General features: G+C 39.0%; 2 protein-coding genes across 3 annotated transcripts; one reads left to right on the forward strand and one right to left on the reverse strand.

The window, feature by feature from the left end:
• Nucleotides 1-46: 46 nt before the first annotated feature.
• On the reverse strand, nucleotides 47-7,808 carry dnajc22 (DnaJ (Hsp40) homolog, subfamily C, member 22). Of its 2 annotated transcripts, none has more exons than XM_061986042.2 (4): nucleotides 7,772-7,808; nucleotides 3,880-4,483; nucleotides 3,496-3,788; nucleotides 47-223 (listed from the first exon to the last, which is right to left on the reverse strand). In XM_061986042.2, exons 1-4 carry the CDS (start codon nucleotides 7,805-7,807, stop codon nucleotides 47-49), a joined length of 1,110 nt encoding a protein of 369 aa, XP_061842026.2. In that variant the 5' UTR covers nucleotide 7,808. The 2 variants fall into 2 exon arrangements, with proteins under 2 accessions (XP_061842026.2, XP_061842034.2); XM_061986050.2 differs by lacking the exon at nucleotides 7,772-7,808 and adding an exon at nucleotides 4,796-4,881.
• Nucleotides 7,809-7,898: 90 nt separating this feature from the next.
• Nucleotides 7,899-26,920, forward strand: lmbr1l (limb development membrane protein 1-like). Its single transcript, XM_061986075.2, has 17 exons — nucleotides 7,899-8,120; nucleotides 15,935-16,019; nucleotides 20,153-20,186; nucleotides 21,620-21,759; nucleotides 22,161-22,264; nucleotides 22,363-22,486; nucleotides 22,577-22,645; nucleotides 22,731-22,795; nucleotides 22,878-22,950; nucleotides 23,029-23,118; nucleotides 23,179-23,255; nucleotides 23,349-23,426; nucleotides 23,501-23,574; nucleotides 23,730-23,820; nucleotides 23,906-23,972; nucleotides 24,787-24,948; nucleotides 25,447-26,920. Exons 1-17 carry the CDS (start codon nucleotides 8,058-8,060, stop codon nucleotides 25,530-25,532), a joined length of 1,482 nt encoding a protein of 493 aa, XP_061842059.1. The 5' UTR covers nucleotides 7,899-8,057; the 3' UTR covers nucleotides 25,533-26,920.
• The last annotated feature ends 374 nt before the right edge of the window (nucleotides 26,921-27,294 follow it).

Below are 27,294 nucleotides of genomic sequence, written 5' to 3' on the forward strand. Positions count from 1 at the left end.
GACCCTGAGCCAACTTTATGGGCCAGTCAGGGAGGTAGAAGTGTGACTATTTGAAGCGACCCGGCCTGTGGCGCCTTAGAAGAACCTCATATGCTTCGTGGAGCTTTACAAACGTTGCCTCAGCGTCCTTACTAGGGTTGTGGTCTGGGTGCCACACCTTAGCCAGTTCCCTGTAGCCACGGGTTATCTCTTCAAGAGAGGCTTCTGATCCCAAGGACAACAACTGTAACAGAAATATGACAATTCAATTTAATTTCATCAATTTCTGTTACTCAACAGCATCTGAAGCCAATAACCCACTTAAAATTGACCCTATTGATCCCCACGACAATGAAACCTAAGATTTCCGAGCCAGTCAGAGAATAAAATAATTACAATTGTGAATTATTTCATGTACAAACCAGCCATCCATGCATTTAATTTTTGATACCACTTGACAACAAGACAGAGTGTGAAATACACCTTGGACTGGTCATCAGTCAATAACAGGACACATATTGACAAACAACCACTCACATTTATGTTATCATAATTAGCACTCAATCAAACACAATCTGCACATATTGATGAAGCTACTATATTAATGTTTGAATGGGACCTGCTGACAAAAACTAAGGGTTCCTGTGATGAATTTTGTCTTTTTTGACTTACAAATGTTGTTACAATGTTGGATGCCAGAGCATCATATCATCAAGTTCAAGGGTTTTATTCGTCACATGCAGAATACACCACAGTGAAATGCTTTTTTCCATGCTCTTCAGATATTGCGTACAGTGGGGTCCAAACACTAGTTGCTGAATCTAATACACTAAATACAAAAAATACAACAATTTGTATAGCTCTGATGTACATTAATTACAAGACAATAAGTTGCACAATAAGTCCCAGTAGTTATGGTAGACGTATCAGTACAAGTAAAAGTACATAAGGTTAATAATGCATTGTTGCATGAGCTAGCACACATTTTTGGATGTCTCTTTTGGCGGGGTTTCGCAGTCTGGCTACATTATATTACACTTCAAACCCTTGTTACATTGAATGAGTTTAAAGCTTCTGTGAAAGGATTGCAGTCTACCTTGTCTGTATGCACATATGTCATGTGAGCAAGTTTTAATGTTGTAAATGTGATGTTTTATGTGTTGTTTACTGGTTTTTAATGTAACCTTGCTGCTGCCCTCTTGGCCAGGTCTCCTTTGGAAAAGAGATCCTTGATCTCAATGGGATTTTTACCTGGTTAAATAAAAGCTAAATAAAAAATTGTGAGGTCACTACGAGGTGGAAGCAAAAAACAGATAAGAAAAGTATTGTCAACTAGTTTTGGCATGTGTATAATAACACCAAAGTGCAACATGCAGTGACATAAATACTGCAAAAAGCACATTTTTTTAGGTATTCTCTGAATTGATCGGCGAATGTGCCAGGGTACCTAAAGTTGTGATCGGGTGAATGTACCTAATGTTGTGACCGGGTGAATATACTGTATACAATGTTTATGAAGTGTATTTTCGAACCGAATGTGGACAAAAAGTAGCGTTGACAACTTCAAGATATATATTTATACAGTGTACATTTGAAAAAGATAAATTCTGAGGGTGGGGTTTGGTTTCATTTGCAATCTGGGAGCGTCTCCAAAATCTAACATTTTGCAGACATACTCAAAAAAAGGTCACCATGGAGATACATTTATGTAAAATTTTCATCAAAGCATATCCAATAGGTATTATTTAGACTACAAGGAAGGGTTTTAAATGTAGAATACAATTATTATAGTTCTCCTTTAGTATTTGAACTTATAAAACATCTAGTAGTTGTGTTGCTCTGTTTCTGTCGCGTTCTGTTTCCATCACGAGTCTGTGATTTGTCATCAGAAGGTTATTTTTTTGGGTGTGAATTTCTTTAGGAGATCAATAATGTATTTATACATCTTTATTTTAGTTTTAGTATATGGGGTTCAACTCCTCTTTATACTAGTATGAGTGATAGGAATGTTTGACATTAGAGGTTCTACTATATAAAGATGTTTAAAAATGTAAAACACATCCATGATCCATCATACAGGAGCTGCAACTAACAATTATTCTAATAGTCAACTCGACAGTGATTATTTTTTCGAGTAGTCGACTCGTCAAACTTTTATTGCTCATAATCTGTTGTACACGTTTGAATTTTACATTGAGTGTGCAACTTAATTTTAACTCCTCTTTAAAACCTATTTGAGTAAATTCCATCGTATTAAAGTAAATAAATGATTGAGAAACGAATGGTTTTACTTTTTTACACAAAAATATATAACCGCAGTGAAAAATAAATCAACAGACTTAAAGAGCAAGATGTCCTGTAAACATGATATTCAGTGCATAAAGTGTTTTCATCCATTTCTGTTAGGGTCATTTAGCTGGCATCATTTACCTGAAAGGAAAACATTTTAAACATGAACATTCCTGCCAGTCTATCAATTGAAATTTTATGAAGAGATTAGGCGACAATAGTTAATCTTTGTCGAACAATTTCTATAATCAACGTTTATGTCGACTAATCGTTGCAGCCCTACATCCTATAATACTTTCGGGCTTGAAAGGGTGACATACATAGAAAAAACACAGTGCATTGTGGGATACTAAGTGTGTTTACGTGGGCTGTAGTGTTTTGTTCTATTCTTTCAAAAATGTAAAACATGGTGCAAATGTGCTGCATTATTAACTGCCACAATTGTTCACACGATTGCTTCAGGGGGAAAAAAATGATGTGGTGAGTTTTTTCTCATTTCCAAAATAAAACGTCACTTTTTGCTCCATCACCCGACATGTCGGTCTGGTAATGGCGTTTTCAAACCATTGAGTTTAAATCAAAGCATGTCAAACTGTTTCACACTTAGCATTTAGTTGGCTGCTAGCATTAGCCAAACTAGCTGTGGGCTGCAAACAACGTACCGTATTTTGGGAAAAAAAACATGTTGTGTGTTTGCTTGGAGTGATGTGTCAGCCCAAAAAATAAATCGGAGAAAAAGCGCCATATTATCAAAGTATTTTAAAAGTGATAATGGCTGTGTGTGTTTGATCAAGGTATGTTGTTTTCATACCTCTGAAATTACGATACTCTTTTATTTCCGATGGAATATTTGCAGGTCTTGCAATCACCTAAAGTTGGTTTGTCCATGAGCCTTTAGACTCTTCCTTCCAAAATTATTTGCAGGTATAAAAACTGACTCGTTCGGAAGATCGCGGCAGGTCATCTAAATCCCATGTCCAATGGATGTGCTCATGCAGGTCACTTTCACAGATTTTACTTATTTTGTCAAGGTACCGAACCTTTGGAACAGGGTCCAGTTAGCCTCGGTACGATGCCTTGATTTTTTTTTGTACGTCCCACTTTGTTACTCGCTCTTGCGCAGCACTGTGTCCTACTCAGTGATGTAAACAAAATCTTTTGCATTCAAAAATGGCAACCACAGCTCACAAAGCATTGCAAGAGCCTATACTATATCAATATACTCACTTCCAGGGCCTCTTTCTCACGCTGAGTGTAGTCTTCAACCAATATTTCCAGCATCTTTTTCAAGGCCTCTTCATAGTACCCACCTCCAGTGAAGACGCACAGAATACGATATGGCATTAGGAAAATGTACTCCACCACACTTCTGAGCCAAGGAAGAAACCAGAAAATATCCAGTAATGCTGCCACACAGTCCGACAGATAGTACAACGTGGCCGTGGTATTATGGAAAACACAATACGCTAATGGAGTTGAGAAGGCCAGCCAAGCAAGACCCAGCCTATAAAGCCTTGGACCTAAAAAAGAAGATGATAGTGCTATGAATCAAAGTGGAAAACTGTAGCATGCTTCTTCTGACAGCCGATTAATGTTTGTCATTTATCTCACCAAGTTCCTGTGTTCGGGCCTGGGGTTGCTTGTACCTGCGATTTTGTGCAGCTGTGATACTGGCTGCCAGGCTAATAGGAAGTGGGGATAAAGTGCTGCCGTAGAATATTGGGGACGTTATCAGACTAGCGGTGAGTGTTTTTGAGAGATCAGATGTCTGTTGGCCAACAGTGGACACTAGATGCACGCCGGCACCCACACATAAAGGCAGGACCATCAAGTGGAAGAAACTGAGGGAGCTCAGTCCAATCAGAGCCACGGTACCGAAATAGATTCCAACGCACATCTGGCCAGCAAATCTAACAAGGTTTACTGGTGGAGGCACCATTGTTGAAGGTCTTCTCCTCTCCTCCTCTGTGTGTTGATTAGCTTCACCAACATATGCAGGAATACGTGTAATCTCTCGGAACCAACCAATGCCAAACCCTCCCAGTGTTAGCATCCATAACAGGGCATGGCTGTCTCTTCCTAGATAAAAATGGTGAAGGCCAAAAAGCCCACCTCCTGCCCACAGGGCATAGGCTACTATGACACGTTTTACCATGGTGTGACCACTGCGGACCAGCCTTTGTACAGGTGAGAAGTAAACATACTCAGTGAGTACCTATGGGGAGGAAACACATACAGTACAAAGCATGTATAATTCCAATGTTTCATAGACTGCGTGAAATCTAATCATGCAATATGTACACATATATTCATCTTAATATATGACAGCGTTATTCACTATTTCTTTAACTTAATTCATTACAAACAAAAGCAATACATAAGACAGTATTCTACAAAGGGTTCTATGAACGGCGTGTTTTAAGACATACCGCCTATCAAAAAGGAGTACGTGCCAATGAGATCAGAGAACCAAGTACAATGATCAATTGTTTATTCTACTTGCCAAAATAATTTCATTGTTTTTTACCTTGCCAATATCTATAAGTCCTTTAGCTGACCAGTCCTTTTCTGTCCTTTATACAATTGAAGTTGCTGCGTGTTGTTGCAAGAATTTGGACTTTGGATTATGACAATGAAACTGTTGAGGGCTCAGCACGTGGTACACATCAACATTTAGGGCCCTAGATCGTTATTGCTGATAAGAAGAGAAAATGTTGGAGCACTCAGTTTGTTTTACTGGATATACATATAAAATGCTATATTATTCATAATGTACCGCGTATATTATTTTCTTGCCATTATGTGTAAAGCTGCATCTGTCACATTTCTCCCCGTCTTCCACTCGGAAAAATAGTCCAGAGCAGCAAAACATTTAAAAGTTTGAATCCTTTTTTATTTTACCTGTTACAACAACAGAAGTTCTGTGCAGGGGTCTTAAACATTTTCCAAGCCAAGGACCCCCAAACGAATGGAGCGATAGAGCGGGGACCCCCTGCTTTTATAGCCTGTATAAAATTGTGTTTTAAATAGTGTTGTCAAATAAATACTATTTTTAATCAGATCAATCAAACATTTTAATTTTGATGAACTGTGATTAATCACAGTAAATCACTTGCTTATATAATTAAAATGTACCTAAAAAAAGACCCCAATCTTTTGACACCAATGCAATGTTAATGATAGAATGTCATACACAAACATTTTCTAAATGTTGTCAAAACTTGCTAACAATTTAATCTAAAGTCCTGTCAAGGTGTATTTTGAAGCGCAATTTACCAGTAAGCACACCAGTCGGAGTCTCCACATTCATATTTGCAGTAACGTATGCATTGACCTGATCACTGACCCGATCAAAGCCCACAACTTTCAGGTACATCCACAGTTAAGGTAAAGGAGCATGTGCGCTCAGAATAAATTGCGCGTATAATGTGTGTATTTACATGATTTATACGCAATTTTTTTGTGATTAGTCACATGAGTTAACTCATTATTTTTGACAGTCTTAGTTTTAAATTGAACTGGTCCTAATGGTACCTTGTTGTTGTGTAATACTAAGGTATTTAATTAATGCAGCACCACTAATAGCTAGCTGTTAACTAGCGTGTTAATCGCTTACTGAAAACTCTGGTAGCATATGCCGCTAATCGCTATTTGGTTACTAGAGCGCCAATCACCAGCTATCTTAAATGCGAACATGAATATAGTGCTAAAATTCTTTACTCATGTTTTTTATTTTAAACAAGATACAGTGAGTAGGGTGGCCATGCTCCTGTCATTTTTAAACTACACTGTTAATGTGTATTTTAAATAAATGACATTTGTGGAAAAACTGTAGGGGAATATGAAAAAATATATTTTGAAAAAAAGTCTTATCGCCCAAAAATTTCACGACCCTCCTGCAGTACGCCTAGTGTGTGTGTGACAATCATTGGTACTTTACTTACTTATTGCAATGTAGTTGATTGTTTTTTACTTGCATAGAAAATGTGATTTAAAAAAAGATCATTAGACCTTTTTTATTTGTTGATTTCTTTTGTCTTTGAAAATATTTTTACAAAATCAAGTCATGAAAAAGAAGGCTAGTCTTACATAGTAGTGGTGGATATTGTAAAATAGTATTTCAAATACTGTAAAAGTTTGGGTATCTTCTATACAAGCCAAATAGGTATGCTCTATTGCAGGGGTCCCCAACCTTTTTTGCACCACGGACCGGTTTAATGTAGGCATTATTTTTAGGGACCGACTTTCCACTTGTGCCAGATAAATACAGCAAAAATAGGTGCGTGAAGAATACAACTCATTATAACGCCGAATTAGTGGGAGTTCTGGGCTTATTTGTTTGCAATGATATCCCTAGCAGGCTACCATCAACCTGCTGGGGATTGCAGATGGAAATTAGCCTTTCGGCTACAATCTGTCACATTTACATTTTATATATTTTCATTAATGTGCATTGTATAATGTCACAAAGTTATAACAAATGTCAACTTCCTACAGGGACAAGCGGTAGAAAATGGATGGATGGAGTTTAGAGATGTCCGATAATATCGGCCTGCCGATATTATCGGCTGATAAATGCTTTAAAATGTAATATCGGAAATTATCGGTATCGGTTTTGTTATTATCAGTATCGTTTTTTTAATTTATTAAATCAACATAAAAAACACAAGATACACTTACAATTAGTGCACCAACCCAAAAAACCTCCCTCCCCATTTACACTCATTCACACTCATTCACACAAAAGGGTTGTTTCTTTCTGTTATTAATATTCTGGTTCCTACATTATATATCAATAAAATCAATACAGTCTGCAAGGGATACAGTCCGTAAGCACACATGATTGTGCGTGCTGCTGGTCCACTAATAGTACTAACCTTTAACAGTTAATTTTACTCATTTTCATTCATTACTAGTTTCTATGTAACTGTTTTTATATTGTTTTACTTTCTTTTTTATTCAAGAAGATGTTTTTAATTTATGTATTTTTTTTTTTTAAAAGGACCTTATCTTCACCATACCTGGTTGTCCAAATTAGGCATAATAATGTGTTAATTCCACTACTGTATATATCGGTATCGGTTGATGTCGGTATCGGTTGATATCGGTATCTGTAATTAAAGAGTTGGACAATATCGGAATATCGGATATCGGCAAAAAGCCATTATCGGACATCCCTAATGGACTTTTATTGTACCTCTATAAACAAGTTTATGGGTGTGTATCGTGGGACATGCGAAAGTTAAGTCGAATAAAATGCAGTCGTTTATAAACTATTTAATGTTTCTCTGCGGCCCGGTAGCAAATAGGTCACGGACCGGTACCGGTCCCCGGACCAGTAATTGGGGAACCCCGGCAGTCTATTGCACAACAGAGCTTTAGGAGAAATGTAAGCAGCATCAGTGAAATACTGTACTGCCTTCGTATGCTTGCACAACATACTGTAAACCTTTCAGTGTGAGACTACCTTCCCTGGTATGTTTAGTATGAAGTCAACACATACCTTTCTGCATTGGAGATGACTGAGACTTTGAATCATGGAGATGATAGACACATTTGACAGGCTACCTGAGGCACTTTCTTGGCCTTTCTCTCTCGCGCGTAAGCCCCGCCCCTTAGCCCCTCCTCCCTGCTTTCTTAACTGACTGAGCGACGCGTAGCATCATGCTAGCTCACTGCCTCAGCTGGACGTCCGCGGCGTTCCTGGCAAAAATGTTTTGTCTTTTAATGTTTTGACAAATTCGGCTCCGGTGCTTTAAAGCCAGACGTTTTTGTTATGTTGTCGGAGGATGGAAACGGATGACGTGTCGGTGAGGGAGCAACTTTTCCACAACCGTGTCCGGGAGACTATCGTAAGTGCTGCGTTAACTGAAGAGTCTATCATCATGCATTATTAGTAAACAACAAGGCAGTATCACTCATAAGGTTCTACTTCTTACTTATAACCATTTTTATTCCAGGGGACTAAGTTGGAGTAGCTCATTTGGAATAGTTAATGCACTGAAATGCCACATAAACGCGACTCAAGGTTGGAAATTGAAGGACTGGCTCCTGTTAATCAGTGCGCAGATGCAGCTGCGGACTGAAGTGAACTAACCTATCTTTTATTTTAAACTCGTCCTGCTCTTTTTCTATCAGCCCACTGGTTTGCATTTTGTCATTTTATGTGTTAATAATGAGTCCTTTGAAAATTGTGTAACAGCTCGTGTTGAACTTCAGTACAACAGTTACAGCGAGACATATGTGTTGTGACCTTTAACCCCAAAGGTACACTAGCGCTGCACTTTTTTGTGATCTGACATGGTTAAGACACACAGATTGTGCACTAAACAAAATCAAATTACTACATTTAATCAGTTGAAATAAGCCCTTTTTAAAATGCATATACTATAATTTCCGGGCTATAGAGTGCACCGGTATTTAAGCCGCACAGTGGCGGGCAGTGTGTTTCCCACCTAGGCTTTCAGTGATGTCCGACTTCAATGATTACCTCTCAAAATACCATCATTTCTGTCACCACATGATCATTGCTGGAGAAATACTATGGAACACATTTATGCCCTACTGTGCATTGAATGACATCATCAGTATACAAAACGGGTTATTTTCTGGCGCATTTAAAAATCAATAAACCCGCATCAGCAATTAAAACATCTCTTATGTGGTACTGTCAAAATGATATAATTGAAAAAAACATATTAAAAGGGAAACAATTTAATATTTGTACTAACAATTTATAGCATCTTCTTAATGTTGCATACTATTCGATTGCAAACTGGATTTCTCTGGCATTTACTGTATCCGCTTCGATCAATCATTGGAGTGGGCTTTTTTTGCGTATTCCAGGCTCCCTGTAGTAGTGACTTCTTGAAGAAAATAAGGTTTCTTGCCAAGTGTATTGAAAGAATGGTTCATTTCTCGAGGCCTCAAATGTTTGAGGAACACAAGTTTGCCAAAAACTAGAGCTGGTCGGATCATGGGATCGGCTCACGACCGATATTTGCCTTTTTTAACTGATCGATGATCGACTTGGCTCAGAAATAAAGATTGTACTCGTGTGAAAGATGCCTTCCAAAGGTTTGCAAGCTCAAGGCGACACAATTACATTTTCTAGATTCCTTGTTAGACACATGCTGTATGAGGTGCGTGTGTAAATTTGCTGCGTGTCTTGCCGGAAACCGGCTCGAATTTGGGACCGAGTTGCAATGAATCCACAGTGCAAAGTAATTTCTAAGATTCTTACCACCATGGCAGAAAGTAAGCTAAATATCCTCCAAATTACTACACACACGCACACCGAGCAGGATGACACAAGAAGCTAACTGCTAGCTTCGATGTAAAGTAGGGAGTGACCAATCCAGATGTCGATACTGTCGATACCTAGTGTAATATCATTATATAAACAATACTAAAGTGATTAGATTCATGAATTGTAGTGACATATTTATTTGGCGCTTTTCTCTAGTGACTCAAAGCCCTTTACATAGTGAAACCCATTATCTTAAGTTACATTTACGGTAAACCAGTGTGGGTGGCACTGGGAGCAGGTGGGTAATGTATCTTACCCAAGGACACAACGGCAGTGACTAGGATGGCAGAAGCATGGATCGAACCTGGAACTCTTAAGTTGCTGGCACGGTTGCTCTACCAACCGAGCCACACTGACCTAAACATGTCATGTACAGTCTTCACCAATCTATCCATTTTCTACCGCTTGACCCTCTCGGGATCTTGTGGGTGCTGGAGCCTATCCCAGCTGCATTTGTATCTTGTTCTTATTACAACATTTTTTTTGTGCTAATTTTGTTGTTTACAAACTTGGGGAGTAAGTCTCTGGATACAGGAAGGCTTTGAGTGGATAACCTAAATGATTTAAACGAGAGCCGATTTTGTTTACTCTGCTCTACCCACTTTATTTTGTTAAACAAATCGTATGTATGTAGCATTCAATGCCATACATTTGATTTTACAACATTACTAGCAAATTCAAAATTGAATAAGAAGCTTTATAAAAATGTGTTATTGCTTTTACTTACTAGGTACTCGCTATAAAAAAAATTCAGTTCTATTATAAGTTACCATATTATCAGATCAGGACTTGAAATCGGAACAAATCTGAGGTTAAAACATAGGATTGGGATTGGACACCAAAAATGTTGATTGGGCCATCCCTATCAAAAACATAAACAAACATCAGTGGCGTTTGTCAACCGTGAGCATCCCAATGTGCAACGTGTACTTGGATTTGAATCTGGTGTGTTGTTTCTGTTTTTTTTGTGTTTAACTAACCAACATAACCCCAAAGTGTTCCTGACGCACACATTTTGGAACGCTCAAATAAAAGCCATTGTAAATTTAGACTTCACAATGAAGTGGGAAAACACAGAAATAAGGAACTATGGCAGTAATACGGTTAACTTGTTCATGTCAACATACTGACAGTGTACGTCACAAGTACAATTTTAAAATACAATGGTACCTTAACTTACCAATATTTTGAGCAACAAGCTGTCTACACTTTTTGTTTTGCTTTAAGATTCAAGCACACTAATCGATAGCTGTACCTCTACTGGACAGTAAGTTAAAATGAGCAGAAACTGTGCTAGTGGGTCAACAAACAAGGGGGAAAATGTGTCAATGTATTGTTCCTCAAAAAGAAAATGACCCACATCTTAGCAACCCCTTCCCCCTTCAATATACTGTATGTGTCAGTGTTCCATTTTCTTAATTTCACTAAAATGAAGAATGCCTGTTAAATTATTTAAATATTTATAGTAATTTTAATTATTGTAATTATCACAGTTACCAATGCGTTTTTCCCCGTCGTGGATTATTCTTTTAAACGGGGTAGATTTGTCAGCATCCATTAAATTAAATGAACCAATATCACACAGAACAAGCCATTTGCTTCAACAAAAAGCTACTCTCATTACATAGTGTAATATAAAGTGCCTTTAGACTTATTTATACCAACATGACCTGCTGTTTTCTCAGATATCGGTTTTAGCAAGTTTCATACAAAACAAACATCCTATTTCGCTTATTCCGAAATAATTGCTAACAACTTCCAAACAAAATCCTTCACAAATAACTTATTTTACCTAAGATTGTCAGCTTTTTGCAGAGAATATGGTAGGCTTGATACTATAGCGACCTGTCAGCAATGTGTAGTGTTCAGTTTGTGACGTCTGACTGTTTATTTGGCTGGGAACGTGTCAGTGACTTAGTCCACTATGTGTGCATGGCTACGTGATATAGACAAAATGTAATAGAAACAATATAATTGAAGACTGTACTTTTCTTTAGAGAGTAGCTGAAAATGAGCTACCCCTACTTGAAAGAGCAGCAGCCGCCACTGGTCGCTTAATTTGTTGCTAGTTGTTTTAATGAAAAAAATGTCACAAAGGATTGGAAAAGTAGAAACTTGAAACATTCTCAACAAAGTGCATTGTACAATAAGCAGCAACAATTGTGAATTAAAAAAAAAAAATTAATAACAAATGTTGGATTTTTTTTCTGTATAACATTTTTTTTTAGCCTTTTTAGAGAATGTATGTATCGCTGATGATGTCATATTGACCATGTTCCTTGACATGGCCCCACTGTCACAAGTATACTGGCAAGCTGGGGTAAACCCTGTATTTGCCAAATAATATATGGTAAATTTGATCATTATCTCAAGAATCTGTACTATATATCGCAATATAGACTTAAGGCAATATTGCCCAGCTGAGTGAGTTTGTGGAAAAATATTTTTTGGTTGCTTTAGTGTGGTTACGGTCGACAGAAGCCAGTTTTGCAACAAATCGATTGATCGACCATGTCATCCTTTACGTCATAGTGGAAGCTACAATACAGTAGCGGTCTGTGTACAGTCTGTGCCTGAAAACTGTCAACGAGTAGAATATTTTCATTTCAGCCAAGTTCCAGGTGCTGGGGTTCTGTTCATGTGGGATAAATTGAGTTGAAGCTTATCCATCTTATCCTATCACATCTTAACAGGTTGTGTGTATATTGTATGTTCGTGACTATTTGTGCTTTACTTGCAGAAAAAGGAGTCCAAATTACTTCCCGCTTCACTCTGAAACCATTTTAGCTGAGCTTCATTCCAGGAAGTTAATATCCTTGTTGCCTATTGCTTCGCACTTACAAGTTCTGAGACTGAATGCCAACTGGCTGATCTTTCCATGTGGAGTTTGCACATTTTTCACATTCTTGACTGATATTCTTTCATACATTTTGCCTTCGTCACTCCAACCCGAGATAATTGTCGCTTTTGAGCGGTTTTTATATGTGTGATTTTAATTAGTTAACCTGCTGATTCCAACTGTGCTCTCCTCAAACATCAATGGGCATTTTCCCAACCGTAGCAAAGCTTATTTCGGCTGGGTGATTGGGTGGATTGTTTAGGTGGATGGTAAAAACTTGGCTAAGACTGAAACATAGCCTAACTTAACCACTCAGGTGAATGGGGACCCCATTGGCAAGGCTGAACAATCCCAGACCAACTATTTGGTGGGGAGTGTGGGGATAATTTAGGGCACACTTACACTGGTACAAATTATCATGTTAACCCTCCCTCCCTGTCCATTCACTGGCATGCATGCACTGCACACATTTTTTTGAGCCAGTCTGTTTTCCTTTAATCGTGCAAGAGCTTGAGCGCAGCATGGAGCGCTCACTCTAATTAAACAATCCTTAATTTAAATGGTGTCCAGTTTGTTCGGTTGCATTGCCTATTTTAAAATCCGGCCCGGGAATGACACCAGACCGGCCCTGCACCGCAGTTCAGCTCAAAACTTAGGAGAAACTTTATATTTTTGCAGAAAATTCCTAGAAACACTATAGAACTCCTGTTGTATAGAGCAGTTTTTCTTAGCCGTAGGGCCAGGGCCCATTTTTGGGCCACAAGCGCTTCCTAGAAAACAGCTAAAAAGTATCTGTTCCTCAGCTGTGGTCTGTCAGTTGTAATACACTTTTCCACCACTTGTGGCAGTAATGACAATCTCAAACAGAAGAAGTGTGGAGCAGAGAAGCTTAAGTGCAAAAAATATGACTAAAGTGGTGAAGCCATGTTTTCATTTGCACTCTTAATTTTATTTACATTTTGTAATAAACGTATTCATTATTATACGCGTCCTTTTGTGGATTAAAGTTGTGTTGCGGCTTTATATTATTGTGTTGTGGTGTTTTTTGGTGTGGCTTTTGCTATCAGGCTGTAGCTGAAAGTTATGTTGTTCATTGATATTGTCCTGTGGCGTTTGCATTTGTTGTGACCTTTTCTTGGCCAGTGTATGTATCCGTCATTCTTGTTTTGATGATTAATGGTGATGTTGCCAAAGATGGGCAGACAGACTTGAGTAATGTTAACATCCTTATTAAAAGTGCTGTCGTAATGAGTAGAGGTGGGAATCTTTGGGCACCTTACGATTACGATTTCAGGAGAGATGATTCGATAAAACCTGGAAACCTGAAAAGTCTGGCACCCGGTCCTTGGCTTTCAAGAAATGTGGCCCCTAGAACAATTTAGTTGATAAGGCATCTGCCCTACTTCACCATAAAGTTGGGTGGCTGAGGTCCTTGCTACCTTTTTTATAAAAAAAATAAAACATACATAAAAATAAAAAAGCAATTAAAACTGTACTTTTCTGTGCAGGGCTGGATGTTAATCAGCACCAAAACCTAATGGGTTCTTTCTTGTTCCTTTTTTTGTTATTCCGTTTACACAACGGATCAAATACTTTTTGCATATTGAGACATGCAAACATTAAAGCAAACACATAATTGAAAACATCTCCTTGGCAGAGTAGGTGCAAATGACAAACATGACTAGAGGGATGTAATTAGAGGAAGGAGCCACTGATGGTCCACACCCTTTGCCTGGTGAGAAGAGTTCAAGATGAACATATGACAAGCAAATCGTAGTACATCTTGCAGCTAGGTGTGACACACAAAGTACATTTGGTGACTTTGACTTTCAACAGCGTGAACTAAAGGGTGCTGTTAACCTACCATGCAAATTTCACAGATGCCTCCTTTGTATTTGTCACGATTCTAAAGTGGGTCAAGCATCATGTCCCCTCAAAAGGGGAGGGGCCCCACCCCAACGTGTGTATTTATTTTATTTTTTTACTGTGCCCAATGTGTCATTTTGTAAATTTGTACAACACAGTTGTGCAGTTAACACTAACACTTATCACAAAAGAATCACAAAATAATACAAATATTTTTCCTGAGGATGTTCCACTAACTCTGATCTTATAAACGAGTTGTACTTTTCTTTTCACCACCCTTCTTTTCACCACCCTTCACTAAGTCATGAGGTAAATGCCGCTCCCTTTTGTTTCTTAAATGTTGTGCGTCATAAATTTGGCTTAATTTTCCCCCCGCTTATTAAAATATTTGAAGTAGTTTTGAAAGCATCTCAAATGCTCAAATGCTATCCTAAAACTGTACTTATTGTTTATTATTGCAAAAACATGCTTGTGAAACCCTATGTTGCACAGGTATGATTGTCATGCATCTCAGAATGTGATCTGTGTGCTCTAATATGGTCACACTTTTGGGAATCCAGTTGAGCGTGTTGAAACACAGTTCAGGTTATTAGACTTTCAATTCTCTTTTAGGGAGCTGACGAAATAAAAGATAATGGTTTGTATGTGCGCATACAACCAGTTCATTTTACTCCAGTTTTCTTTTTTTAGTCTATACAAGGAAATATTCTGGATTGATAAATACTTCTCCCATCTCTGGTTCTTCTAGACTTAGACTTTCTTTATTGTCATTCAAATTTGAACTTTACAGTACAGATAAAAACAACATTTTGTTGCATTAGCTCCTTGTAGTTCAGGATAAAAGATACAATTCTATGGGAAATGTTGGTGCTGGTGCAATATAGCCATCCCCAAGCTCATCAAAAATTGCTGAATTAGGCTTTTTTCCCCCTCCTTCACTTCCTGTGATGGGGCATGGACACCTGCCGGCCGTGCTTCCGTCACAGAAATGTGTTTATCACGACCAGGCCTGTAACCAATGTGCTACAATAAACATGCAACGACTGTATAGTTACAATAAAAGGGATTCTATTTTATTCTGAAATGCTAAGTTGTGGGGAATGTGGATGCTGTAAAAAAGCACTGATATTGTACATTTTGCTTAAGATTTTATTTTATAGTAATAGTTTAGTCACTTTTTAATTCACTCAACAATTTTTTAATCTTTATTTTTAACAGTAACACTTTTTTTTTTCCAATTTCTATTTTGTATATTACTACTTTAGTTTTTTTCAACATGTTTTCTTCTTTCTACGATATGTTTTTCTACACATTCTCTTTTCTAGCCTTACTAGAAAATGGTAACATCTAAACATAGGAAGTAGTAGTAGTGAATTAATTATAAGTAATAAACCTGGAGAACAGAAAGGGATAACTCTGCTGCTTCCTTGTCTTTTTTGTTAAGTTTTATAAGTGTAATATTACAATTTTCTTAAATGCACTTGTTAAGCATGTGCAAAACAAACCATGATCAAAATAAAACCCATGATAAGTCAAGTAACAATCAGTTGTACGTACATGCAATTACAGTATAGGCTGTCCCGTATTATTTGCTTCTCTTTCAAATTGATGTGCCTCACTAAATCTTAATCTGCTTTCTCTGTCATACACAGATCTGTGTACTCCTGTTTACATGCCTGTACATTGTTTCCTACCTCATACTTGCACGCTTCAAGAAGACTGCTGAGTTTATCACAGGTATGTCAGGCCTTTTTCTTTTTGAATTACGTGGCAGCAATGTAATTTCTAGCCATTCCTGATCAATCGGACACAATAGGAGAGGAAGTGGGTTATAAAACCTTCAATCTGTATGGCTAGATTGTGGTAGGGCTATTGTGCAAAACACAACAAATGTAGTGGGGGAGGGGAACCCAGTGCTTGTTGGCAAATCTATCCACTTACCAACAGATTCTCACTTTTGGTAAGAGCACCAGAGAGACTTTTGGTCAATAAACTGGGCTGCTTCTTGACACCCAAGTTGAAAATGTAATTCAAAGTGTGTTTTAAGGCTCTTGGTGCATACAAAAGAACACCTGAACTTGTGTTGAACAGTAGCGGCACTATTAGTAGCAATGTTAAATATGGAGCAGGGGTCTTCAACATTGTCCAGGCCAAATACCCCCACACTGATGGACCGGTGACCCCCTACTTATACATAGAGTTTTATATAAAATTTGTCAAAGCCACCTTGTTATAGTGCAATATTAAGGTATTCAAATAATAGCAGTAGTGCTGGTAATGGCTACCTAGCAAATAGCTTGCTAATTGCTAGCTGGCAACCGGTGCGCTAATCGCTAGCTGGCGACTGGCACGTTAATCGCTAGCTGGCGACTGGCACTTTAAGCGCTAGCTGGCAACTGGCACGTTAATCGCTAGCTGGCGACTGGCCCGTTAATCGCTAGCTGGCGACTGGCCCGTTAATCGCTAGCTGGCGACTGGCACGTTTATCGCTAGCTGGCAACTGGCACGTTTATTGCTAGCTGGCGACTGGCACGTTAATCGCTAGCTGGCGAATGGCACGTTAATGGCTAGCTGGCAACTGGCACGTTGATCGCTAGCTGGCGACTGGCACGTTAATCGCTAGCTGGCGACTGGCACGTTAATCGCTAGCTGGCGACTGGCACGTTAATCGCTAGCTGGCGACTGGCACGTTAATCGCTAGCTGGTGACTGGCACGTTAATCACTAGCTGGCGACTGGCACGTTGATCGCTAGCTGGCGACTGGCACGTTGATCGCTAGCTGGCGACTGGCACGTTCATCGCTAGCTGGCGACTGGCACGTTGATCGCTAGCTGGCGACTGGCACGTTGATCGCTAGCTGGCGACTGGCACGTTAATCGCTAGCTGGCGACTGGCACGTTAATCGCTACAGTAACAGGCAACTGGCCCGCCAATTGCTTGGATTCAAAATGACGTCACTTCCGGCTCACGTCCAGCTCATTGAATACGTGTGGTGGTCTAGCCAGCGTCTGTTCTCAATGGGTACTACGCACCATTTAGCTTCTGGAATAAAAATGCCCTATGCTATAAATGTTTCTTCAAAGTTCCTCGAGAGGTAATCAAGAATGGCGGAAGAGTGCAAGATTTTATGAAAAAGTATAACAAATGTACCATTCACTTAATGCAGAAGTTTGCAGTGACCACTCCGTTAAAGGTTTGTTTGATATACTTTTAATTTTTAGTGTTTTAGAGTTATTCATATTTAGTGTTATCTTGATATATGTATGTCTTAAGACACATTTTTGCCACAAGTGTTCCGTAAAGTCCTAAATAAAATAAATGTGAAAACCTAAAAGAGTTAAGCTTTCACCAAAGGCAACGATCATAGATTTAGCTTTCAGTACACACAAAATGTTGACGTCTACTGTTATAGTTTGATGTAGACGGGAAAACACGCAAACTCTTGAACAGCTCGTGCAACAGTAAGGGCAAGCAATAAATATGGCAGTATACACTACCGGTAAGTTAAATCATGAAATGGGACCTTACCCAAGCAAAAACTATGCATATTTATTCGAGTCTTGATACCAATTTCCTTGACACAACCACACATTAAAAAGTTGTAGCCCTCCATGCTTTTTCAAGTTTCCATCTTTTTTGTCGTGTAGAATGATGTCTGGTGCACAATAGTTCGACATGTTTGGGAACTCCACCGGCAAATAACCCTTTATCCTTTATTTTTAATTTTATTTTTATAAAGTATAAGGAGGGCAGCACGGTGGAAGAGGGCTTAGTGCGTCTGCCTCACAATACGAAGGTCCTGAGTAGTCCTAAATTCAATCCGGGCTCGGGCTCTTTCTGTGTGGAGTTTGCATGTCCTCCCCGTGACTGTGTGGGTTCCCTCCGGGTACTCCGGCTTCCTCCCACTTCCAAAGACATGCACCTGGGGATAGGTTGATTGGCAACACTAAATTTGCCCTAGTGTGTGAATGTGAGTGTGAATGTTGTCCGTCGATCTGTGTTGGCCCTGCGATGAGGTGGCGACTTGTCCAGGGTGTACCCCGCCTTCCGCCCGATTGGAGCTGAGATAGGTTCCAGCGACCCCGAAGGGAATAAGCTGTAGAAAATGGATGGATGGATGGATAAACTATAAAGATTTATTCCATTGCATATTTGGATTTTTTTTGCTTATAACTGCTTTTTGCAGGAATATACACAGGCCCCTTTTGTACTTAATGCGCGTGCTGCTTGCTGTACAACAGCCATCTTAGCTTGGTTGACCACCACTGGTTTTTATGTTCGGGGAAAATCACTTGTCGGAGTAGAAGCAATTGCTAGTTGCTACCTGGCTGCTAAAGTGCTAACTTAAATGCTAACATGAATAAAATATAGTTTTATGTTTTTATTTTAAAACTGCAAGGTACAGTGAGTAGGGGTGTCCATGCCAATGACATTTATAAACACTAGAGTGTGTTGGATCAGTGTTGTGTATTTAAAAACATTTTAATTTGTGGAACAATAATATATATGAAAAAGTCCAGTCAACTAAATATTTTATGACCCTCCTTGCAGTACCTCTGCGGACCACCTGTTGAAGATCTTTGATATAGCGCCTGTTACCAATTAATTCTCATTTTCCACACATTACAACATTCATAGGAAGGCCCAGGAAAAAAACTACCATTGTCAACATTTTTTTTAAAGTTGAAAATATTTATTTATGGCACTCTGCAATGTTTGCATGAATGTTATTTTAATCTATGTTCACATTGCATCATTGCATGTCTCGGGACATGGAGCAACATCGTGACATGCAACTACATCTCCAGGCAGTATCCCTGTGGATCAAGACAGGGAAGGGGCGGGGGAGAATGTTGTTCCAAGACAAATAATGTTGTAGCTTCAGGCTCCTTTTCACTATGACAACAACATACTTTCATTGAGCGTATAAAACATGTTACATGCCAGCTTGTTGTCACCCATAATTATCGGCTTGGTCATATAAAAGTTCCCCTTGCAGGTTTTCTCAACAGTAAAACAAAACTATTGTGAAAAGATGGCAAACTGTTCTTTTTAATTCAACATTTAAACATTCATTGTTTTCTTGCAAACAACTATTTAAATTAATCTTCTTTATAGATTTGAATGTCCACTTTTTTCTTTTTTCTTTAGTTTATGTTGTCAAAATCCTGTTGGCATTTTTTCGGGCTTACAGAGCTGGCGGTTATATAACAAATCCAATAACTGGCTTTCATTTAAAGCAGATGTTGGCTGTCCAGCAAGCAAAGTCTCTCTGCTCTGCTGTGGCTAGGTGGACTACATTATGTGTTGCTTTGCACAATCAAATGCAGTGCAGTTCAGGCCTGCAGCTAAATGATGAGCAACATTATACTCTGAAGTTGATGGAGTCAATGTTAAATAAAAGGCCAACATGGGTACATTAAAAAAACATTACAGTGCTGTGCACAGAGCTGTTCTATCATGTTCAACTATCACTCTTCATACCTTTTTTTATATTTGTAATCTCATGTTTCATGATTGTATGAAGTGCATCTAGGTATTGGTACATTAAGTGTTGTTTTTTTGTATTTGTGTATCAACATTTCTGGTGACGAAAGTCATGTACCAAAAAAACCTAAATCACACACCTCTGAGGCCAGTGACAACAGTTGCTTTTTTTCCTTCTTTCCCACCCCATACATTTATGCGCATTTTGGTCATGGCATAGGTGGAAATTCACTCAGCACCTTCAAATTTAGGACTTGTAGTTCCAAGTAAATGCTCTGTATCACTTTTTCAGCACAATGTAGTTGCATTCATATTTATCTTTTTAAAACTCTTAATGTTAGTTAAGCCTATTGTTTGAAAAAAATCACTTCTCTCTCTTTCAGATGATATTGAGGATGCAACTGTCAACAAAATTGCGTAAGTAAAAGCCTCATAATGATTAACTGACACAGGGCAATTTGTTCTCTTCACCCATGTTGATTGTCATTGTGAGTGATTGAACAGATACATATGCAGTGTGTTGTTTATTGCTTACTCGGTTGGTGCATGAGTGGTTGGTTGTTTTTAATAGGGACGTGTCCTTTTGCCCTTTGTCCTTCCACACTGGCACTGTCATCTTACTCTCTTAGACTTTCACCCAGGGTGCACGGCAACAATTTTTCTAAGGTGCGCGTCTGTTCAATTGCGCACTGCTCACGTGTCCTGCGTGCAGCAAATCTATGCCCCACACAAAATCAAATCCAATCTGAACTCTAAACAAAATAAACACATAACAATTTGTTCTGTAGAATTTTGCAATGCAACAGAGTGACCGGTGACAACAAGCAGCCACAACAGATAAAACAATGTTCGTCAACACTGTTCAATTATTGTAACGTCTTTAGAGACGCTTTAAAGAGAACAGGAATTCCATCGATCACTTTATTGATCAAAACTGTTTGTCCACCGTAACCACACCAAAAACATTAGTAAAAACCTTTTATCTAGCAAAGCTGGTCATTTTCTGCCGTGCAAACCATGCCAAAACTATTTGGCATCTGTCATATCACCAGCAGCCGCCCTCTCCTGCTCACTTGCGCCAACGCACGCACTTATAGCACTAAGCCACTGATGCGTTTAAGGCCACACAAAAAGTTGGATACATAAACTGTAAATGCTAGGTCATTACACTATTACTCCACAATCTGATGCACGCTTATTCTACTGTCATTTATTAAGAATGTATATTTTTGGATATTAGTCATGAAATGTTAGTAGATTACAAAAATGCTAATAAAAATATATATTTTTACAGACAGAAAGTTACAGGAATGTTCACTTTATCCAATTTACAACATGGGAGTTTTTTAAGGGGAACTAAATGTGATCTGTGAAAGAGGTACAAATTATTTCAAAAGTAGGATCCCCTCCCAATCATACAATACTAGTACACAGCTATAATAATAATGGATTAGATTTATATAGCGCTTTTCTATACACTAGACACTCTATGCTCTATACTGTACCCCATGAGCCGTTTTTAATGAAAATCAAGATTTTTTTTAATTATTTTCATTGTAAGTGGGCCAAATCACTTATATTACAAATCTGTCTCATGGAAATGACTGCTGTCATTTGATAATAATAGGACATTTAACCTGCATCAGTGTCACGTTTGGGACAGGTGTGCAGCTTGTATGGCCAACGTGTTCTTGCTCACATGTGCTCCACTGAATGCTCAGGGAGTTTTTGCCTTTGCTCACACATGAAGAATTAGAGGGAACTTGAGTGCACGACCAGATTAAAGTTAAAAGTGTGATTTGAGCAGAGTATTACTCTTATTTATCAGCACTTCTTTTCTTCTCTTGCAGGCTGTGGTTATGTACATTCACGTTGTCAGTTGCAGTATGTGCCGTGCTGCTTCTGCCCATCTCAATTCTCTCCAATGAGGTGCTGCTCACCTTCCCACAGAGCTACTACATGCAATGGCTCAATGGATCACTTATCCATGGTATATTTTTGCGTTTTTCCTAGTCACCCTAATCAAAATTATCTGTGACGATCAGAAGTAAACACAGCAGAAAGATCACGTTAAAGTTACAATCTCTAAATCAATATTATTCATGCCTGTGACCCAACTGGTGCGATTGTTAGAGGTGGGAGAAGAAGTACCCTAGTCGGCTGATAGTTTATGGTAAGGATATACTTAAAAGTCCAAAAATACAACAAACTTTTTATGATTTTTGTTTTTTCTTTCTCTCAACTATTACACATGACTAGCAAAAAAAAGATAGCAAAACTATGCCTCCCTCTGGTGGATTTATGTAATGCAATCACATTACTGATAATAGAAGACTAATTATTTGAAACATTTCTTCTTCTCTTTATTTTTTTGTGTTTTTTTTTTTTTAGGATTGTGGAACCTAGTGTTCCTTTTCTCCAATCTGTCCCTGGTCTTCCTCATGCCCTTTGCCTACTTCTTCACTGAGTCTGAAGGGTTTGTGGGGTCCAAAAAGGTGATGGTGTTAACAGTACTGCATCTTTAATTAAATATTGCTTTCTAAACCAGATAGCTTCTGTGATTGCTTAATAACCAATTTTTGTTTATGTAAAGGGGGTAATGGCGCGAGTATATGAAGCAGTTGTCCTGTTGCTGCTGCTAGCTCTTCTTGTGTTGGGCATTGTATGGGTGGCATCAGCCTTTCTCCATGACAACATGGCGAGGAAGAGCCTCTATGGTGAGTTTTCTGTATTTTAAAGTACTCGTTCTTTCAGTGGCAACACTTAGTACCAATGTAAAATACATTGTATTTATGTCTGATTTGCAGACCTGTGGGAGTATTACCTTCCCTACTTGTACTCGGGCATCTCTTTTTTTGGAGTGCTGCTACTACTTTGTAGGTGTCCATCAAAATGTAATGATTGGTTCAAAGCCACCGACATTATCATGTGTTCACATCACCTGTGTGTTTCTTTCATTAGTGTGTACTCCTTTTGGATTGTCGCGAATGTTTAGTGTAACCGGCAGCCTCTTGGTCAAACCCCGGGTGAGTGACAATGTCATACATGCATAGTCAATCTGAATTGGGAATTGTTCATGGAGTCACTGATTTGATCAATTTCCCACAGCTGTTTGAAGACATAGAAGATACTCTCAGCTGCACCACTTTCGAGGAGGACTCGCTGTCCAGGAAACTGAAATGTGAGTAGGAGCCCTTTAGCGCACCGTCTTCTACCTTTACCTTATATATATGTCACGCTGATATTTGTCTGGTTGAAGGTGGCAGTTCTCAGTCATGCTGGGTCAAGCTGAACATGGAGGCGATGAAGAAAGAGCACCAAACAGTCCGGACACAGCGCATCACCTTAGGTGTGTTTGACTCCTGCAACAGTGTTTACGGTGCTGCTTATCTTCTTGATGTCTTTACAGAGACACGGAGGAAAGCTTCAGCATGGCAGAGAAACTTGGGTTATCCATTGGCCATGCTTATGCTCCTTGCCCTCACAGTAAGCATTTGTTAGATTCTTACAGGCTTATTTAAAGTCACATTTTTTTTTTTAGGTTTCCATTTGAAGATTGTAATGTTTTGTCTCTTTTAGGGGATGTGTGTACTGATGGTCTGTTTCAATGTGTTGGAGTTACTCCTTGATGAGACTGCTATGCCCAGAGGAATGGAAGTAAGGATTTATTGAGACTTTTAAATATTTCCTCTGTATATATGCTGATGACTGATGTTTTTCTGTGTATTTAGGACCCTCATCTTGGAATGGCCTCCTTCTCAATGTTTGGTTCACTGGGTGCAGCAGTTCAAGTTGTCCTCATCCTGTATCCTTTAAAGCAATGCAAATATGATTACATAGTCATAAGCTTGTGTTGACACAGACTGTACATTCATACATTATATTATTTACAACCTGATAGTTTCCACTGTTAAAACAAACATTTTAATTTGAGTGTTGTCCTTTATAAATGCCTAACAGCTATCTAATGGTGTCCTCAGTAGTAGGATTCTATAGCTCTCCGCTCTTCACTGGTCTAGTGCCTCGTGCACAGGACACCAACCTCACACAGGTACAGCAGTGTACAGTATCTCTCGAGCAAGCCACGCCAAACCACCCCGTGTCGTGTATATTAACTATATGTATGTTCCTTTCAGATGATCGCCAACTGTGTTTCACTTCTCATCTTAAGCTCAGCACTTCCAGTCTTTTCACGCACACTTGGTAAGGATGGAAGCACAAAGGATTGTAATTCCATAATGTCACTGGTGCTGACGTAAACAGTAGTAACCAGGCAGAGAGAAAAAAAAGATCTATGCCTCTATTCAGTGCTAAAATAGAGCAGAGTGCTTCAGAACGTAAGTAAGACATTACAAAAGTAATGTCTTGTGATTAATGTGGCATCCTGACAGAAGCCCACAGAGTCTGCTCTTTTTAACCTTAATACGCCAACAGCACCGCTCAGTTTCAACTGCGCATACACACATTTTGTCATCGCTTTCAACACCAACACTTTCTCATTATCCGCCAATCACGATCTCGGCGAGTAGGGTGCATTCACAAACCTCTACATTTTTAACACAAGCAAGTTGTTTTTCGGCACATTGTGTTTTGTAATGCTGCTGATTTTGTTACGATAATTATGACAATAAATCATGAATTTTATTTCATACCGTTGATTGCATTACATAGAATTTTATTTATACTATTGAAGCATATAAATTCTCAATGTGTTCAACATGCATGTCACACAATTTAGTAAAAGTAAAAAGGCAATGTTTTTAAACAAACAATATTTTTGTTTTCCATTCCCATTTAAAGTACATGTGAGGACACTGTTTCAAAGTAACAGTCTGGCACCTGTATCAGTTAAAATGTAAAACAATACCCATCCCTAGTACACAAACAAAGGTAACAGGTTGCCATGTTTGCGTCTTGCACTTGTAGTTTTGACATCTGTCACAAGAGGGCGTTTTAGTCCTTGCTTCTTCTTCAAGTTTGTGTGTTTTCTCCAACGTTTATTCTCCTCTGTTTTTAGGGATCACACGCTTTGATCTACTGGGAGACTTTGGACGGTATAACTGGCTCGGGAACTTCTATGCTGTCTTTTTATACAACATGCTGTTTGCTGGTCTTACCTCTGCCTCCCTGATCAAGACGGTCACATGGGCAGTACAGAGAGAACTCATTCGTGCATTTGGTCAGTAAATCCGTATTATCATTATGTATGCCAAAATGTACTACTTTTTTATGTGTGGGTGGTCTGAGCTGATATTGAAAGCACTTGAATGGTGTGTCGTTGGTTTTCCCAGCTTTGGCCCCATTTCCCTGTGGGCTGGACGCTTTTCCTTAGATAGAAAAAAATACAATTCTTACAGGAAAGTGTAAAAGGACAGGAGGAGATTCAGATCCCCTTGGGGACCTTTAGGCCCGCCGCTCTAGACCCCTTGCAGCACACACACCCTTGAACCCTCCACCCAACACAAACAAGCCCTCAAAGAACACACGCACAGTCCGCCTTCCTTGCAGTTCAGATAGCATCTCTTTGCTAAGGCCACTCACTTTCCCATTGCCTCCCAACTCACTTTTGTTCCATGCTAAAACGTCTCTCCTTTTACCTACACGGCTATTTTCCCTAGTTTTGCTCTCCACCCAATAGTTGTGCACTATTTTAATTACATTTATTTATTCTTTGCAGGTCTCCACAGACTACCTTTAACTGTGTCTCGCTCCACTGTCCCATTCAGACTCCTACTGGCAAGTGGGCTGTCTAAAATCCAGTGACTTATTACAAAAAAAAAAATATTTTCCTAACAAGTGAACCAAATGTGCACCTTTTTGACTAAAGGCTTGAACAATTCAGCGCCATCGTCAACATGGACAATCTGCTTGTGCTAAACGAAGAGACCTAAGGTGATGAGTCCAGTTCAGTTCGTGCAGTGGGTGTTCTGCTCAGATATGTTTGATGATCAAAATATTGGAGCCTGTGCAGTCATATAACCTCTAAAGACAGCTCCATGCAACATGCACAGGACTGATGGAATTAAGCCATATACATTGTCATCACTGCCAATCTAACCCCTAAAGGAGGATGGACTTGCCTGCTTTTGAAACCTACAATTCAGCAAAGGTCTTTTAAAAGGTAATGCTGGAGCTCTGAGATAATTTCCTCTTCCTGCTCCAGGCAGATAGTACTTTGTTTTTCTGACTTCGCCACACTTTTCTCTGTACGGGTGTTGCACATGTGCCGCACCCTGAGCTGGCGTAGGGTCAGTCCTTGAGGGGGAAGCTACACGGAGCAAATGGTATGTGTGGTTTGTGGGATCCATAGGTTGAACAGGGGATGAAGACATTTGAGATGCTTAACTTTTCTCAATTGTTTATCTTTGGACAAACTTTATCTGAGTGACTTTCAGAGTCACACAGTTACTCCTTGACTAAAAGAAAGCTTTAAGTTTTGTCTTATGCGTTGATTTCCAAGTAAAACTGGGAGGGACCTGTAACTTAGACCAACCAAACTGTGAATTGTGATTGCATTGTTTTGTGGGTAAGTGCAATATTTTAAAATAAAAGCACACTTTTTTAACAATACCAGTAGTGATTTAAAATGGCAATAATTTCTGTGAAGTGTACAGCGTCGATGTGTTTTAGTAGCTTTAGTCATACATAGCTGTCTTGTGCCAGTTCATCAGCTGTAAGCTGACACTGCTGGTGATCCCTTGTCACAGTTTTCCTTTGCTGCTGTATCAGCAGGTTATTAGCTGTTGGTTTGACCAGCAGGGGGCAGCGTATTTCAAGTTCAACATCAACCTCTGTTGTGTGGTTCTTTTATTCTGCCTTTTGATTGAATGTGCATTGTGTGTGTGAATAGGGAGCGCTCTGGGGTTTCACTTTTTTTTTTTTTTCTTTTTTTTTTTTTTTATATTGATTTTGCTTTCTTTTCTGACTGGCATCACAATCTTTGTAATATACTGTTAAAATGTTTGGGCATTGTGGAAGCAACACATCCCTTTTATTACAATTGTTCAGTTTATGACAAATGTGATACAGCTGAGATGCAACATCTTTAGAGTTGTTCTCAAAGATTGCAGAATATGCTTGTTTACTTTAAAACACTTTACCTTTGTTGCTTTAACAGCAAAACCCAATAAACATTGTCCTGTTTTTTATAACATTTGAATGCCTTTTTTGAAACTGTAACCTTTTACAAACTGCCGACACTGTCTTATCAGTTGTGGGTATTTGTCTTCCACATCCTTTCACTCGTTTGTTACACTTCTTTAATCAGCTCAAGAAGAAAGCCATATTGTGGCCTGTCTTTCAGCAGCATCCAGCTGCGACGCCACTAAAGCCATAACCCACGCTTTCCCTGCTCCGATGCGAGTGCCAGATTAAAAACAACAAAATCTCGAATCAGCAGTACAACTGACATTCTCTTTTTCACGTCGCGACCAACCACCCACCGCCGTCTTCCATCACTTTTCTTTGCCTGTTGTCCATTTCCTCCCGTTTTTCTGAAGTCAGTTCAAGAAAAGGCCGACGGTTG

The sequence above is a fragment of the Nerophis lumbriciformis genome, linkage group LG01 (genome assembly GCF_033978685.3).
Source record: "Nerophis lumbriciformis linkage group LG01, RoL_Nlum_v2.1, whole genome shotgun sequence".
NCBI classification, from domain to species: Eukaryota; Metazoa; Chordata; class Actinopteri; order Syngnathiformes; family Syngnathidae; genus Nerophis; species Nerophis lumbriciformis.